Source organism: Pistacia vera, unplaced genomic scaffold (genome assembly GCF_008641045.1).
Source record: "Pistacia vera cultivar Batoury unplaced genomic scaffold, PisVer_v2 Contig260, whole genome shotgun sequence".
Classification (NCBI taxonomy): domain Eukaryota; kingdom Viridiplantae; phylum Streptophyta; class Magnoliopsida; order Sapindales; family Anacardiaceae; genus Pistacia; species Pistacia vera.
In genome coordinates, this window is record NW_022196069.1 from 1,381,936 (window position 1) to 1,399,751 (window position 17,816).

The 17,816-nt window shown below is 35.2% G+C and overlaps 2 protein-coding genes and 1 non-coding gene across 3 annotated transcripts; 1 reads left to right on the forward strand and 2 right to left on the reverse strand.

Annotated features, from left to right (window-relative positions):
* The first annotated feature begins 7,245 nt into the window (after window positions 1-7,245).
* LOC116132856 (60S ribosome subunit biogenesis protein NIP7 homolog) lies at window positions 7,246-8,058 on the forward strand. Its single transcript, XM_031418528.1, has one exon. It carries the CDS (start codon window positions 7,318-7,320, stop codon window positions 7,879-7,881), a length of 564 nt encoding a protein of 187 aa, XP_031274388.1. The 5' UTR covers window positions 7,246-7,317; the 3' UTR covers window positions 7,882-8,058.
* Window positions 8,059-9,873: 1,815 nt separating this feature from the next.
* Window positions 9,874-9,944, reverse strand: TRNAG-CCC. The gene has a single exon. It is a non-coding gene; the product is annotated as a tRNA-Gly (tRNA).
* A 3,909-nt stretch (window positions 9,945-13,853) lies between these two features.
* Window positions 13,854-14,556, reverse strand: LOC116132868 (flowering-promoting factor 1-like protein 3). Its single transcript, XM_031418549.1, has one exon. The coding sequence runs from the start codon at window positions 14,442-14,444 to the stop codon at window positions 14,145-14,147; it is 300 nt and encodes a 99-aa protein (XP_031274409.1). The 5' UTR covers window positions 14,445-14,556; the 3' UTR covers window positions 13,854-14,144.
* Window positions 14,557-17,816: the final 3,260 nt, after the last annotated feature.

Below are 17,816 nucleotides of genomic sequence, written 5' to 3' on the forward strand. Positions count from 1 at the left end.
ATTCAAATGTTGTTTAAAACATTTTTACATTTACATTTATGAAAAACAAATCATATAGAAAGAAATTTGTTTAGTTATACTCGAAGTGATGCTTCACCAATCTTCCGATGTGGACGATGCCACACCCCCTTTAATCAATAAATCACTTTCCTGGAATGTGTTGAATTTTAATTGGTCCCTGCATAATTAAAAAATGACAAAATTAACCCCAAATATAAATGACAATTTGACATGTGAACAACGTAAAAGAGACAAAATTAGAGGTGGGCAGGGATCGGTCCCTTGCGGGTCCAGGCTTTCGCCCGTTTGAGACTGGTCCCAAATGGGACCAGTCACTCATAGGCCTAGGACCGGTCCTAGGCCCATCAGAAAAACCAAGACCCGGACCAGGCCTTAGGCTTGGTCGAGACTGGTCCCATGGGCCCAAGACCGGTCCTAGGACCAGTCCCGTGGGGCTTGGATAATTTTATTTTCCCCTCAATTTTTTTTATATTTTGGGGGCAAAACAAAATTTTATAGGGGTTTTTAGTATTTTGTTGGGGTAAAATTTATAAAATTTATAAATTTTTTAGACCTGGAAGATTTTTTTTTTTATAAAATTTTATTTTAGCCCTCATAATTTATATTTATTTTCAAATTAACAGGGGGTTTTATGTAATTTGGCAGGGGACTATATTGAAAAAATACAAAAAATTTTGGGCCCAGGCCTGGGCCTTGGAGGAGGGCCAAGTGGAGGGCCCAGGCCCTCCTCCTTAGGCCTAGTCCCGTTTTGGGACCAGGCCTCCTAGGTCCGGTCCTCTCAAGGACCGGTCCTAGGACCGGGTTTTGGAGCTAGGCTTTTGGGCCCGGTCCCAAATGCCCAGCTCTAGACAAAATCAACTATAATCAATAAATCACTCCCTAATATCAATTTACATAATCTCAAATTTCAATTCAAGCATGCAAAATAGTAAGAAAACTTTATAATGCAATTTTTCATGAATAAATTCATAAATTCTTTAATTGTCTCAATATAATTTCAATTAAATTACAAATGGGATATTTTTACCACCTAAATAGGGTCATTTTCATGACTCTAACACACTCTCCAATTTACTCTTTGCTCGTCCTTGAGTAAAGTTAAGTGAACTCTTTCATCATTAAATTACAAATTGGGTATTTGGTTTTAATTTTGGCTAGGTGTTATGAGTTAATTTTAGTAATTGTTGGATATGGTGGTTGACTGAAATTTTGGAGATTGAAAGCAATAGTTTTATATGGGTAGAGCATATATGTTGATCCCCAAGAACCAAGAGTTATTAAAGTATGTTTTTGGATATAAAAAATTATTTTGTGAAATTCTGACAGCCTAAACTTCTGAAAAATTATATCTATGCTTTGGGTTTACAATTGAAGCTCAATCTCAGATATTTTTTCTTTAAACTTCTTGAGGATGGTTTGAAATTTGATTTCGCTCAAAAATTCTTTATGCATTTATGATGTCTACTCTGTAAATCCTGGAATTGATGTCTTCTGTAGAGTATGCATTTTCAGGAACTGATTTGATGCACCTATACTAATCCAAAATTAGTGATTTTAAATGCTGGTAAATCTTGTATGTGTCTTGTTTAATTCTGGAAATTTTTAGGATTTTTCAAGTTAAGGTTGAACTCTGGAACCAGTTTGACAATTTTGAAAAGTGGAAAGAAAATCATGTTTTAAATAGTTTTTTATCATGAAACGGCTTGAAAATATTACTAGATCAACATATGGTCTAAAATGCCCTGTTAAGGTCCGTTTGTTTTATTATTTTGGATAGGATTTTGGAAATAATATTGGGTAGTTGAATAAGGGAGTATTACGAGTTAAAATTTAAAAATTTATAAAAAAACCCCTACGTTTGCTAATTTAACTAAACACCCCAATATATAAATTTTTTGTAAAATGACAAAAACACCCCCACCACTTGCAATGCCAGATTCCGGCCACCATCGCTGAAATCTGGCCGAAAAATTGCGTAATGGCACATACCGGTAGGATCTGGTGGGTATGGTATTGATATGACATTTTTTGACCAGATCCAGGCCAGATCTACAGCCAGATGTGGCCATCGACGGCCGCAAAAGTCCATCTTTGGTCGTCAGCGAAAGATATGGCCGTCGTTGTCGGTCAACGATGGCCAAGATTTGGTCGTCATTGACCGTCAACGACGGTCATTTAATTGGTCGTCGCTGCCTGCCAGATCGGTGAATTATAGGCCAGTTCTGATCGTGGTGTAGGCCGTTGTGATAGATTCTGGCTACCACCGACGGTGGTTGTTGAAATCTGACAAGTATGGGTCGGTGGGGGTGTTTTTATTAATTTTTAAATTTTTTTTTGGTATTTAATGAAATTAATAAACTTAAGGGGTCTAAAAATAATTAAAAAATAGTAATATTTCTCAAATAATGTGCCAAATAATATTTGAGGAATAAAATTGGGAATACAAGTAGAAATATGGAACCAAAAGTCACCTAAGATTTTTCCTTCAAATTCAAGCTTGCATGTTTAAATTGAAATGACCATTGCAACGGGTTTGAAAGTTTGTGTTGAATTAATGTGTTTACTTGAGTTTTTGACTTGAAATTGTTGATGGAACTTAGAGTATCATTGTGTCCAAAAGGATTGCATGTATTGGATATGTTGTTTTTAGACTTTTATAATGGGATAACATAAGTTACAATTTGTTAAATTAGGGGACAGCTAACATATATTTTCCGTTAACTTTAACGAAAAATGATAAAATGACTTAGATGCTCTTGATGTTTTTTTGTTTCTTTTTTGTGAGCGAATTTATTTCTTAAAACCTAAATTGTATAAACTTTGCAATTATTTAAAAAAAAAAAAAAAAAACCAAAACCAAAACCAATTTTTTTAAAAGAAATAAAAAATTAAGAAATTTAATACCAAAAAAAACTTTAACTATTTAAAAAGGGACAATTTTAATTTTTTGTGTAAAGGGTTGTATTAATCCATCTCAATTTTGACATGAAAAATGTTACACCCACAACCTCTTCTTACAAACTTCCTCTCACAACATTAATGTGACAGTTTGTAATTGGTCAGCTCACAATAAATCTCACTTAGGTCTCATCTGATAACTTATGACTAATCGAGCTATCATATCAGAGTTGTGAGAAAGAAATTGTGGATATAGCATTACTCTTTGATATTCAAAAAAAAAAAAAAAAAAAAAGTTATAGAAAATTGCTTTCTAAGTACCCACTGCCCAGAATTCAAGTAGCCAAGGGTGCGTTTGGTTTAGTATTTTGGATAGGATTTTAGGGGTAGTATTGGGTTATTGGATATGGGAGTATTACGAGGTAAATTTNTTTGTGTACTAACTAAAGCATAGTACCTGTACTATGCGCATAGTACAGGTACTATGCTTTAGTTAGTACACAAATTAGTACCCATCCATTAGTACCCATAGCATCACTCTTCCAGGAAAGTGGTTTATATTTTGAAAAATACTATGCTTACTCACCACTTGTACTAACTGCCATACAATCTTTGTTAAAATTTTACATGGTACTCGTACTATGCGTATAGTACCAGTACTATGCGTTATATTTATAAAAGATAGTAAGATGGTTAGTAAGATGGTGAATAAGTATAGTATGGTTCTTAGTACCCAAAGTATTATTCTTCCTGGAATGTGTTGAATTTCAAATTGGTCCCTACATAATTAAAAAGTGGCAAAATCAACCCCAAATTAAATTACAATTTGATCCCTGAACAACATAAGAGAGACTAAATCAACTCTAATCAATAACTCACTCCCTAATATCAACTTACATAATCTCAAATTTCAATCCAAACATGCAAAATAGTAAGAAAACTTTATAATGCGATTTTTTATGAATAAATTCATAAATTTTTTAATTGTATCGATATAATTTCAATTAAATTACAAATGGGATATTTTTATCACCTAAATAGGGTCATTTTCAAGACTCTAACATACTTTCCAACTTACTCTTTACTTGTCCTCGAGTAAAGTCAAGTGAACTCTTTCATCATTAAATTACAAATTGGGTATTTGCATGTTGAAGCAACGTTTTAATTTTGGCTAGGTGTTATGAGTTAATTTTAGCAAATGTTGGATATGGTGGTTGAGTATTGTTGTTGACTGAAAATTTGGAGATTGAATGCAATAGTTTTATATGGGTAGAGCATATATGTTGATCCCCAAGAACCAAGAGTTATTAAAGTATGTTTTTGGATATAAAAAATTATTTTGTGAAATTCTGACAGCCTAAACTTCTGAAAAATTATATCTATGCTTTGGGTTTACAATTGAAGCTCAATCTCAGATATTTTTTCTTTAAACTTCTTGAGGATAGTTTGAAATTTGATTTCGCTCAAAAATTCTTTATGCATTTATGATGTCTACTTTGTAAATCCTGGAATTTATGTCTTCTGCAGAGTATGCATTTTCAGGAACTGATTTGATGCACCTATACTAATCCAAAATTAGTGATTTTAAATGCTGGTAAATCTTGTATGTGTCTTGTTTAATTCTGGAAATTTTCAGGATTTTTCAAGTTAAGGTTGAACTCTGGAACCAGTTTGACAATTTTGAAAAGTGGAAAGAAAATCATGTTTTAAATAGTTTTTTATCATCAAACAGCTTGAAAATATTACTAGATCAACATATGGTCTAAAATGCCCTGTTAAGGTCCGTTTGTTTTATTGTTTTGGATAGGATTTTGGAAATAATATTAGGTAGTTGAATAGGAGAGTATTACGAGGTAAAATTTAAAATTTTATAAAAAAAAAACCCCCTAGATTTGCTGATTTAACTAAACACCCTCATATATAAAAATTTTATAAAATAACAAAAACACCCCCACCACCTGAAATCTGGCCGAAAAATTGCGTAATGACACATACCAGTAGGATCTGGCGAGTATGGTATCGATATGACCTTTTCTGACTAGATCCACCACGGATCTGGCCGAAAAAGGCCAGATCTACGGTCAGATGTGGCCATCGACGGTCGCAAAAGTCCATCTTTAACCGTCGGCGAAAGATATGGACATCGTTGTCGGTCAACGATGGCCAAGATTTAGTTGTCGTTAACCGTCAACAACGGACATTTATTTGGCCGTCAGATCGGTGAATTGCAGGCCAGTTCCGGTCGTGGTGTAGGCCATTGTGACAGATTTTGGCTACCACCAACGGTGGTTGCCGGCATTTGGCAAGTATTGGTCGGTGGGGGTGCTTTTGTTAATTTTTAAACTTTTTTTGGGTATTTAATGAAATTAATAAACTTAAGGGGTCTAAAAATAATTAAAAAAATCGTAATATATCTCAAATAATGTGCCAAACAATATTTGGGGATTAGGATTGGGAATATGAGTAGAAATATGAAACCCATCTCACCTAAGATTTTTCCTTCGAATTCAAGCTTGCATGTTTAAATTGAAATGACCATTGCAACGGGTTTGAAGGTTTGTGTTGAATTAATGTGTTTACTCGAGTTTTTGACTTGACATTGTTGATGGAACTTAGAGTATCATTGTTTCCGAAAGGATTGCATGTATTGGATGTGTTGTTTTTCGGTAGAATTGATGAGTTGTGTTTGTTGTTGTTGAAACAAAATCTTTATATATAAACAGGATTGTCAATGTTAATGGGATAACATAAGTTACAATTTGTTAAATTAGGGGACAGCTAACATATATTTTCCGTTAACTTTAACGAAAAATGATAAAATGACTTAAATGCTCTTGATGTTTTTCTGTTTCTTTTTTGTGAGCGAATTTTTTTCTTAAAACCTAAATTCTATAAACTTTGCAATTATTAAAAAAAAAAAAACCAAAACCAATTTTTTTAAAGGAAATAAAAAATTAAGAAATTTAATACCAAAAAAAAACTTTAACTATTTAAAAAGGGATAATTTTAATTTTCTGTGTAAAGTGTTGTATTAATCCATCTCAATTTTGACATGGAAAATGTTACACTCACAACCTCTTCTTACAAACTTTCTCTCATAACATTAATGTGATAGTTCGTAATTAATCAGCTCACAATGAGTCTCACTTAGGTCTCATTTGATAAATTATGACTAATCGAGCTATCATATCGAGATTAGGACTGTAAACGAGCCAAGCCGAGTCGAACTTTTGGCTTATCGAGCTCGACTCGTTTACACTAGTGTCGAGCTCGAGCTCTGGCGAGCCTCAGAATTGAGACTTGAACTTGAGCTCGGTCGAGTTCGAGTCGAGCTCGAGTCAGCTCGTGAGCCCTGATCCTTATATTTTAAAAAATGACAAAACACCCCCCCCCCATTTTTTAAGTTTTAAAAAATGACAAAACACCCCCAGATTTTTTAATTCCTAAAACCAGTAAACCACAACACTTCTCATTTACGATAGCTAGCAGCACCAACACACCTCCCAGTCGTCGTAATCCCCAAAATTTCATCGATCTCCACCATGGTTTGTTGGCAACACCAACACACCTCCTAGTCGCCATCAACTCTTCGCTGTGAACCACGCCTTCTTCATCGGATTTGTGTCGCAAAGCTGTCACCATCAACTCTTCGCCGTGAACCACGTCTTCTTCATCGGATTTGCGTTACAGATCTATCGCCGTCAAACCCATTGAAGTCTCACTTGCTTGCTTTGTTTGCGATTTGGGATTTAGGGCAAGTGGGATTGGGAACTGAAATTGATTTGGGATTTTGGTGTATCGTGTTTAAGAATTCGCACTTTTGGTTTTTTTTTTTTTGGGGGGGGGGGGGACTGTCATTTTTTAAAACTTTTTTTACCAGAAAATATCAGTTTAATACCTAATCGTTTAAAAAATCACCAAAGTACTATGTGTAAGTGTACAGTGCTTACTCGAGTCGGACCAAGCTCGTGAGCCCACGAGCCGAGCTTCACTATGTTCGAACTCGACTCGGTTAACAAACCGAGTTCGAGTCAAGTCAAGTTAAGCCTTATCGAGCCGAGCTCTAAACGAGCTTTTACCAAGTCGAGCCGAGTTGGCTCGCGAGCCTACTCGGCTCATTTACAGCCTTAATCGGGATTGTGAGAAAAAATTATGGATGTAGCATTACCCTTTCATATTCAAAAAAAAGTTTTAGAAAATTGTTTTCTAAGTACCCACTGCCCAGAATTCAAGTAGCCAAACAACTCCAATGAACCATTGGGTTTAGATAACCTTCGGCCCATAGAAAGATTAAGGAAAAAAGGACTTAATAGACAATTCATCTTCTTAAACCCTAAACAAACGACATCACAACAAACCCGAAAAAACAGACACAAAACCCTCCTTCACATCACAAAAATGCGCCCACTTGACGAAGCCGAAACGACCGCCGTTTTCGAAAAGCTCTTCAAGTTCACCGGCAATAACCTCAAGAACATTGTCGAAAACCCATCTCATGAGGGACCCGACCCGAACCCGGGCCGATACTGTTTCCGGCTTCATAAGAACCGGGTCTATTACGTCAGTGAGTCCCTCGTTAAACGCGCCACGAACATCGCAAGAGCCAACCTGGTCTCTCTCGGCATGTGCATCGGCAAGTTCACGCACAGCGGCAAATTTCATCTCACCATACAAGCTTTGAATTTGGTTGCGGCGAATGCGAGGCATAAAGTGTGGATAAAACCGACATCAGAGATGTCGTTTTTGTACGGAAACCACGTGTTGAAAGGCGGGTTGGGGAGGATAACGGACAGTATTGCCCCTGGTGATGGGGTGGTGGTGTTTTCAATGTCTGACGTGGCGTTAGGGTTTGGTGTGGCGGCGAAGAGTACCCAAGATTGTCGGAAACTGGACCCCAATGGAATTGTGGTGCTGCACCAGGCTGATATTGGAGAGTATTTGAGGATGGAGGATGAACTCTGAAAAGAATTTATGGTTTTTTTGGGGAAATTTTTGAGAGGTTTTGTAAGTGGGATCTTTAATTTTATGGGGTTTAAATGTTATGATTGTTATTGTTGTTTAATTATAATGAACTTGGATTATGTTTAAAACCAAATGCATGCTATACTGAGTTTAGTAGACATATTTTTTTTTTTATTTTTAATTTTCAGTCTTGAGTTTGATTTTTTGAGCTTTTGCGTTGATCTTGAGTTGTGTGTAAGTTGCACGGTTTATATATAATGAGTTTGAGATTGTTACTATTGAGCATTAATGTTATGTTGGGTTCAAACACATATGAGAAACTTATTGTTGGTCCAGTTATTAGTTTTACTTCCCATACCCAAAACGATTTCAAGGTAGAGCGCCAAAAGAGGCTGTCAACACAGCCAGAATTATGTCTAATTTGAATAATATGATGAGAAGGTTTTATTAGGGGAGTTTTTGAGGGTTAAGGAAAATATCTGGGGAGATTTTGAAGTTTTATCAGTGGATTTTATTTGATTGTGTGTTATGCGAAGTTTGTTTTAGAAAGTATGGTTTGGATGGTTTTGTTATGTCGATTGTTATAGGTAATATTTTTTACTTTAATATGTGAATTTGAATATAGCTATCTGGTCGAATCCCAGATGGAGGTTGTGTTTGCCTAGGCGATTGTTTGGACATGATTTTGGGAGCTGGCTGCGATCCTCTGTGCTTCCTTCTTGTATGAAAATGAGCAAGTTAAATATGTAGTTTTCTAGGTGTTGATTTATTTATAGTGTCTTTGCCATTTTTTGTCAAAAATATGGAAGTGCTTTCTCAATTTTGTTTACAATTATTCAGGTTAGCAGTTGTATAGATGACTATCTATCATAGTTGGAAATTATATTCATCTTGGATTTGTTAACTGTATTTTGCAAATTCAAAATCTATGTAGGAATGCAAATATGGAATCAAATTTATGTTTGTTTGTAGCCTGTAGGCTTATGTTAGGATTGAGTTGGTTTTCTTCTGATTGATAATATTAGAGTAATAAGAGTTAGGATGTTATGTAGTAATGCAAATCCTTTATACATTCTATGATTCCCAAATGAAAATTAATGGTATGCCTGTCTAATGCTTTATTACTGCTTGAAGGTCTCTTTTCTGCTCATGGGCATGGTACTCTGTCTTTTCCTGTCTGAGAGTTAAAATTAACTTAAATTATAAACTATATTAACTCTAAATCTTAGGTCTTCGATTTGCATGCATAAATTATAGCCTGGTTTGATCTCTTCTGCATCTGTTAATTGTTAATAATGCTGGTATCCAGCTAAATGTAATGACTTTGCATACAGGTTATGGAAAGAAAAAAATCACCAATCTGTTGTGCTATTTTTCTCAGTTGAAAGTTCTGGGGTTAACTTGTTCACTTGCCTTACTCTATTTTATGTCATCCGTTTACTTCAGGTTTTGTTATTGATTCTATCATTTCAATCTCTTTCTGCTTTCATACAACTGAAAGAACTTTAAAAGAAGAAAAAGTGAAACTGCGCATGAAATATATCAAATTGTGACGATCATGTAAATCCTTTGGCTATCATTTTGTTGCCTGATGCATCAGTAAGTTGTCACTACACAATAAATTTGCATTAATATCAGAGTAGAGTATATTGCTGAAAATATGCAGCAGTTTATACTCTTTAAGGCCTGTAAGCCACAAAGTGCTGTATCTGGAAGAAAGCAATCACAGTGGCTCATGAATGCAATTTTAGCTATTAGGAAGAAGAGGCAGACAGAAATGTCAAGTAAAAAGCATGCTGCTTGCACAATCTTGCTCTGCTTTTTCCATTGATTGACATGCATCTTCTTCCTATTCGGTCATCAAAATTACTGAAGTTTTTGCTGATAATACAGTATTCATCAGCATGTCCAACAGTGTTTGTTTTCAAACTTTATCTTCTGCAGCAAAAACATTGTTTTCAAACTTAATCCTCTGCAGCAAAAACTTAACTTTGCGCATCCGGGGAATCGAACCCGGGTCAGTACCGTGGGAGGGTACTATGATACCACTACACCAGATGCGCTTCTGGGTCGGTTTTGTTGCCTACAATTAATTTTCGTTTTGAAAGTACAGTAAATAGATCTGTTCTTTAAATACAGTTCAATAAATTATAGGTAATCGGGTACTAGCTTCAATGCAATATTAAGAAACCAACTATATTCTCACAGAATACATATTGTCTTAACTAACTCTCAGTAAGCCCCAAACATAATGTGGGACGAATAGCACTACATCTTTTACTGCCTTTTGCTCTTTTTGACTATCATTTTCTTCAAAAACTTTCGTATCATAATTCATAACTTCAATATTTAATTTACCTATCGTTTTCATTATCTGTCTCCCATTTCCACTCCCCAGGACCAGAAATGACAACTGTGACTTATGTTTATAGAATGACATAACCCTTGAGCAATTTTCACCATGTAGAGTGCAGATAGGGCCCCTCATAAATTCTTAATATATTACTTCCAGGTATCACAAGTCATGCTTTCAACCAAACTCAACACTTTTTAAAAGCTAACTTTTTATTATTGTAATTTGTAATGCACCAATTTTCTCAGAGCTTACTCACCAGTCACCATGACTGCCTAATTTGAGTCTCACGAAATTAAGGTAGGCCGGTTCCCCAAAAGCACTTTTGCAACAATAGCTTGCTTCCTTCCACGTAGTTTGAAAACCAGAAAATTATTGACAAAGAACTGCAAAATTTCATCACATGAAGAACATAATAAGCTGATAATGCTAGTAAAATAAGAGGGCTAGCCAGCTACAGCCTGCTTAGAAAGCATGAAATTTTGCGAAGTTTGAACCGCTCCCTTATAGTAATCATCAATTCGTTTTCGTTTTCATTTTATTTGTTGTTTAATAGTTTTTAGTGGAAAATAACCTCACTTTGAAGGAATCTCGTACGAAATGGACAGATTTCTGATCAAGTAATATTTTTTAACCTATTGTTTGAGCTAGAGTGTAGCATTGAAAATGCTAATACTTTTGATCTTTAATTCTAAAGGGACATTATATATTGTGGAGTTCAAGCTTTACAACTGTTGGACTCCTGTTTTTCGGCAAGAAATGTCAAATATTTTGCATACATATTGACTGTATAAACAAACCAATCCACTTATCTTTGCATGTTTCTAGATTTTCAACTCCAATTAAGTTTGAAACACCATATATATTATATAGTATATGAATCTTGTAACAGCCTAACAGGTTAAAACTCCTCAAAGAAAAAGAGAAAAAAACAATAATAATTAAGAAGAGCCTGTGAGACCTCATTGCATGTGATATGATAAGAAAAAAGCTCTGGCGCTCTCTCTGCAATCAAATCAAACTATGAGAAGACAAAATATAAAATTTATTGCCAGTTGCGCTATCCTTTTGTGGATAGATAGAACCAAAGAGGCAGCTCATGTTTCTTTTCCCATATGATAGTTTGATTTGAGCATTAATTTCTTCTCTCTGAAAGGAGACGAGAGAAGGAACTGACTACTCACTGAGAAAGTACAATGAAGCCCATATCCAACAAATGGGCTTGAATCTCCAATTGGTGGATGGGTTCTCATCTCTTCTCTCCAGCCATATGATCAAGACACGTGTTGATTACACCCTTATCCACACGAGGTTGCAGTGCTATAATACAACTTTGTCAATACATGTAAGGTTCCAGCAAAATAGGGCTAAAAGATCGTCTAACTTTTACAGGAACATGTTGCTTGGAGCCATGCAGCATGGCTTAGCCATAAAGTTTTGGATTCATGTATTGTGGATATTATATATATCTTTTGAAAAAATTTACATGCACAAGATCGAATTCAAAACAGCAAGAATGGGTTTCTCTTATATACATTTGTTATGCATTGTCCTCTTTCTTTTATCCACAATTTTCAGTTTGTCCTTTGACTGCGTTGCTGCTGTCTCTAGTGGAAATATCATCGCTTGCAAAAGGGAGGCAGGTTTCCCCAGCTTATAATTAAATTGAAAATGCATTTTTGGATATATTATGTTTGGTTTGCCATTTGAACTCATATGAATATTTTGTATTTCAATATATACTCTTCTCCTTTATCTTCATCATTATCCTGTCTAGCTTGTTTAGTTTATGTTACATGGAGCATACGTGGCATGCAGTAGTTGGATCCAGGAGGCCTAATCAGAAAATCTAATGAACATTTATCCCAATCTGATGAGATCTCAAGTTCCAGCGTCTTCGTTCCATTAATATACAAACTGCTCTCAAATTTTAGCGATAAGAAAGCCAATTATAATCAATATGGCGGCCCCACGTAATTTAAGGGTAAAGCTAATGGTTTCGATACAATTCTGAAACTTCCAAGAGAGTAAGAATGACATGCTACCATCTATGGGTGACAGCACTGACAGGCTAAGTTTTGTCTAATATAATAGCTGACAATGTAGTTCTGTGTAGTCATGTCTAGTATGGGATTGGTCGAACAGTCCATATGCTTCAAAAAAAATATCACTTATACTTTGATCTTGGAGAATTACAGATAGAAGAGCTAGTTCCCTCATATTTTCATGTCAAATTCTTTTTTTTTTTTCACCTTTAATGTTCATTTTACCTACTGTAAGAACTTTTAATTATCCGCAGCCTGCAGCATGAAATCTAATTAAGAACTAACTCAGAATAAGGTGGTATTATGCCTGAAAAGTCAAGACTGACGTAGAGTCTTGTCAGTATAAAGTGGCCAGAACTTGAGAAGGTTTTGCAATCGTTCAGACGCAACTACATCACGTAATAACGTAAGTGGCACGCCCATATCAATGCAGTGGGTGAGTGCTAGGTTGGGAATCACTTTAAATATTGTCTTTCACTCTTTATTTAACTAAATATTCACATATCATGTATGACGTCAAAGTCTGTTTAGCATTTCACACGTGCGAGTAGTTGGTGTCAAAAACCAAGCATCAACAGTTAGTATTACTTCCAAGTTCCTAAGGACCAAAACCCCATTTTATACATAGTATTATAAATATGTATATATGCATACATGTGGCTGCTGAAATTTGGTACCACTTTGGTCAATCTGCTTGCGGAATCTTTGGTTGTTCTAGCTTACAGCCTGAGAAGTTTGCAGGCAGTTGTACACCAGCTGGCAGCTTCAGTTTATGGTGACCCACCTCCTTTCTTGGGCATGGACTATCAGTTTATCCTATTATATACGTTGTCCTTTTCTATATCTGGAAAAGTATAATGATTCTGAATTGGGTAAATCAGCCGTTTGCTTTTGCTATATAATTAATGTACCCAGATAAACTATTTGTTTTTTTGCTATAAGTGAAATGGTAATTTAGTAGTCAAAAATCTTTTGCACATTCTGGGTTTGGAGAGAGGAAGGATAGGTTTTTGCATTAGCCTGCGCACAATTGCATAAAATATACGACCAGGTGAATGGAATTTATATGGGGTCAGCTGTGGTTTCTTGAAGTCTTTGTAATGAATTGAAAGAGCGAGTAGTGACCACCAAGACACTTATCTTCTCTCCATGGAGAAATTCTGCTGCATATTTATGATATATGTGGACCTGTCCACTTGATAATCGCCATGATGGCAAGCAAACCAAGAAATGTGGCTTCACGTGACCAACCCTTATGCCCCTCTCTACAATCCGCTCTTTCATTTGCATCTCACAATACACAAACATTCAATTCTATTCGTAGCAAGTGTAGCCACACTTTCTAATATTCTTCCAAGATATGTTTATTATTATTATTAAACCTAAAATTCATAAACACACAAGCAAATATTGATACGTACTACGTGTCATTGCCCCTTAATTCGATTTGTCACCTCACCACATCTTACATGACAGCATGTCACAACAGATATTGCCACTAAAGTGCCATGTCAACTCCAACGATTTGGATTTTGTTTTGTTTTAGCAGAAGAAGTAGTAAAGTAGAAAAACAATTAACACACACAAAACAACCCATTCGCATTACTTCCACAATGATTGTCATAGTAATATACAGAACGTTCCAATATGACTGACTCCAAGCAAGCCCTTGTTTACATAGATAATTAACTTCCCTAAACTATATTTAACAGTGATTAAACTCAGAAATAAACCCATATGGTAAAGTCAGGAAACTACTAAATTCGACCCTTTAATTACTCAAACAAATAGAGGAAAGATCTTAACTTAACACACACAAATTACTAACACGTCCACAGATTCCACTGGCCAAAAGGGCTAGCTATCTACATATCTCTAACTTCGAAAACGTTGCGATTCTTCACAACGATGTCGTACATGTGCACGGACTTGAACTTTTTGAAGTCTTTAGGAAGAGAGATGAGATGGACGGTGGATTGTTTATGGAACTGAAGCAGAGAAGGATCGTCATAGTACCTCTCCCATCCGAGAGCCGATAGCTTATGCTCAAGAACTTCGTAAGAAGTGATAACTTCATTGGTGGGAATATGCACTAGCACTTTGCGAGAGGATTCACCATCAACTAAACGAACAACTCCACCTTTGAAAACCCAAACGCCGGACATTTTGTATATGTTAAGAGGCTTTCAAGGCGGGAATGGGGAAATGGGTAGATGAATATGTAGCTAAAGAGAGTGAAAATTTACAAGATTGTGAGTTTGAAGATCGAGTCGAGTATGGTATTTATATAGGTGAAATGAGCAATAAGATAATAATAAGTGTGACAAGATATAATAGGGGGATGTTTGGGTGAAGGTGTAGATGAGGGTAGGGGTCCAGTGAGAGAGGGAGTTAAGTTTTAATATAGGATGCAATTGGGTCACGTTTGTTTGGGACACACGTACCATCACATATGTGAGCATGATAGGATTGAAGAGAATCCTGTTTATTTTTTTATTACTATACTCTTCTGATCAACTCCACTATGGGAATCTTTGTTGTTTGTATGAAGAAAAATATTTAGATGGAGACGTATTCTAGAGAAAGCGAAAAGAAAATGACTGGGAGAAAGAGTGTATATGTTAATAGCGTAGCTCTCCAAAAGGGTTTTTACTATATTTATATTATATATATATATTCTACGGACTAAATTAAGATTTAAGATATCAACTGTCATTCTGTCAATATTCGCAGTTTACCAATGAAGATTCGACGCCGATGGTTCTCATACACAATTCAAAGAATTAAGATCAGGGAGCAGTAATTAACATGAATGTAAATTTTGGCATACTATATTGAGTGTTAAATGTATAATAAAGGAAGAAGAAAGAGAAAGAGGAAGAGAATCGGAGTTGAATAAAATTTTCCGTAAGCAGAAAGGAGAGATGCTTCGAACAACCAGGTCGAGTACGTATTAGTATTAAGAGTATTATAATAATATGTCTTTTTCCAAAATCAATGACTGGTTGCGACTTGTGAGAAAACAATTGAATAATGTTGGGGGGTGGCCGGGTGGGACCAAAATGGAAGGGATTCTCAATTCTGGTTGTTGGAAGTGGAAGATTTCTTTTACAGTAGGGCTGCTTTGTGCCTAACTGTGTTGACTATTCACTTCATTAGTTTGGCCTTCTTTTACAATTCATGATATAACTTTCTTTTACCTAATTTTCTTGGGAGGATGAGAGATCACATAGTACTGATCGATCAAACAAATCACTGCCACACTTTGTTTTTTTTTTTTTTTTTTTTTTTAATTGGCATTATCAGAACTACTCTCATCAGTTGATCATTTCCTAGATATGAACCAGCTCAATTATATTATATTAAGAGCTTTATATTGTGGCTTCTAATATTATTTAAATAACTTTATGCCATGGGTATCTAATGTGTTTCAGTTTCCAGGAAGTTTTTAGGTCACTAGTTGATGAGGATGAGAAGTTTATTCCATTAAAGTTTAAGGATGAAAAGGACGCTAAGGATAACTGGTTAGGGTATATTACCATTGGAATAAATTAAAGTTCATTCTAGTGCTGCAGCTACGTAATTGGGTTGTATAAGTGTTGCTCTTTTGTATAAAAAGAAGCGACTCTTTTCACACTGTACACAAATTTATATTTAGGCTTTAGAATACTTGAAAAATACACTTTTTCTTACATTTTTCATCCTCACACCTATTACTTTGTGTCATCTTAATTAGCCTTCTTCCAAAAGTGGCTTTAATGGAAAAATATCAATGAGTCAAAGTTTTCTCGAAGAAGAGGCAAGGCAACAACTTAAAAGTCCGTAAAAATAATGCCAGATTCTGGCACCAATTTAACACAACTAAACTAAAGTTTGATTGATATTGTGCAGGCCTTTGGGATGCACAATCTCTCTTTATCCAGCACCATGGTCACACCCACACTTGGTTTGCATCCCCCTCCTCGTGCCTCATGGTCCTCTGATGCATATTTTAACCGACCAAACCCAACACACCCCTCATGAACAAAGATCTCTTTGCTTCTTCAACAAAACTATATTTATTAATATGTCTGTCAACTTCCCTAAAATTCTTCTCAATCTTTATTGATTATTGGACCACAAAGAATTTCCCCCAAGTTGTTTCTTTCATTCAACAGTTCATACTACTGTTCAAACTTTACATTACGTAGTTGATTTCGAGCTTACTTGTGCAAAGAACGTGACTTAATTAGTAATTGATTTAGTATATAATTTTTAAGGCTTTCAAGACCATATATAGAATATTAATTAATGATGACGAGGTGGCATCTTTGAAGATTTTGCATCCCATATTTTGAGACCACCTCAGACATGGACAGTTGTTTACAACTACCAATGTATATAGTTTAGGTTCGACGACAAGCCACATCAGCTTTTCTCCTACATATTTTCTGCGAAATTCTATTCTTATAAAGTTATTCAAGAAGATAAAATATGGCTCAACCCGACCCACCTTTCTGAAAATGAATGGCTGCTTTAATCCTTTATCGCGGTGATGACAGAATCATTAAGCATTAAAGCTCAACATAAAACGAAAGCTCTATGCATATCTCAATCCTTCACTATACTACAAGCCCATGTGGTTATTGTCGTCTCTTAGAAAAGCCAAAATTGTGAATCCTAAATCTAACAAAGCAGGATCTTTTCATCATATTTCCTTTTCAAATGCATTTGCTGTTCTCTATAAACCTCTTCTTTTTGGGCAAACAAAAGCACAGATACATCCTAAATGCACTCTAGCAACATGTAGGGTTTATGCTATCAGTCCACTTTTGGATAACTCAAGTAGTAGGATTGAGATGTGTGGTTAAGGTGCACGGTTTCAGGTTCGAATTCCTCTTAGTCCCAAGATTTAAGTAGTGGGGGAGGCTTTGACGGTGGACTGTTACACTAGTCTCTCTCGAAGATTAATCGAAGTACACGTAAACTGAACCAAATATTTTAATTAAAAAAAAAAAAGTTTATGCTATCAGATGCATGGTTTTTATCTAATGCGTTTAAGTAAATAATAATCAAACCTTAATTTAATTTATGTTATGATGATCACTTTATTCAGAATTTTTTAATTAGTTGTTAATTATACTTTTAAGATACCTAATTTTGGTAATAGGGGACTTTGACAACATACTTTTACAGACACAGATAAATATACCAATACAATTATAGATAGTATGTATTAATATATATAATGAATTAATATTCAACTTCTTGTGTTAATGATGCTAGGTAGCTCTTCTCTAGCTATTGTCCAATAACTCAAATTAATTTATACCATCACCTTGGGCGGCTGAGACAGGATTAGAAGAAGATTATATATTCCATTTAGCAAAAGGTGAATATTAAATATATGATTATTGCATATAGTTGATCATCATCTTTTAACACACTTTTCTATCATTAATTGGCTTCAAAAATTAAGTACAAAGTAAATTGCATCTTTTAGAAGCAAAATAAGATGATTAATTATAACATTCTACATGTTAAATTAAGAATATTTC

What these genes read in the sequence shown, in the direction of transcription:
- LOC116132856 (XM_031418528.1), top strand. Translation starts at nt 7,318, where the DNA reads ATGCGCCCACTTGACGAAGCCGAAACGACCGCCGTTTTCGAAAAGCTC.
- LOC116132868 (XM_031418549.1), bottom strand. Translation starts at nt 14,444, where the DNA reads ATGTCCGGCGTTTGGGTTTTCAAAGGTGGAGTTGTTCGTTTAGTTGAT.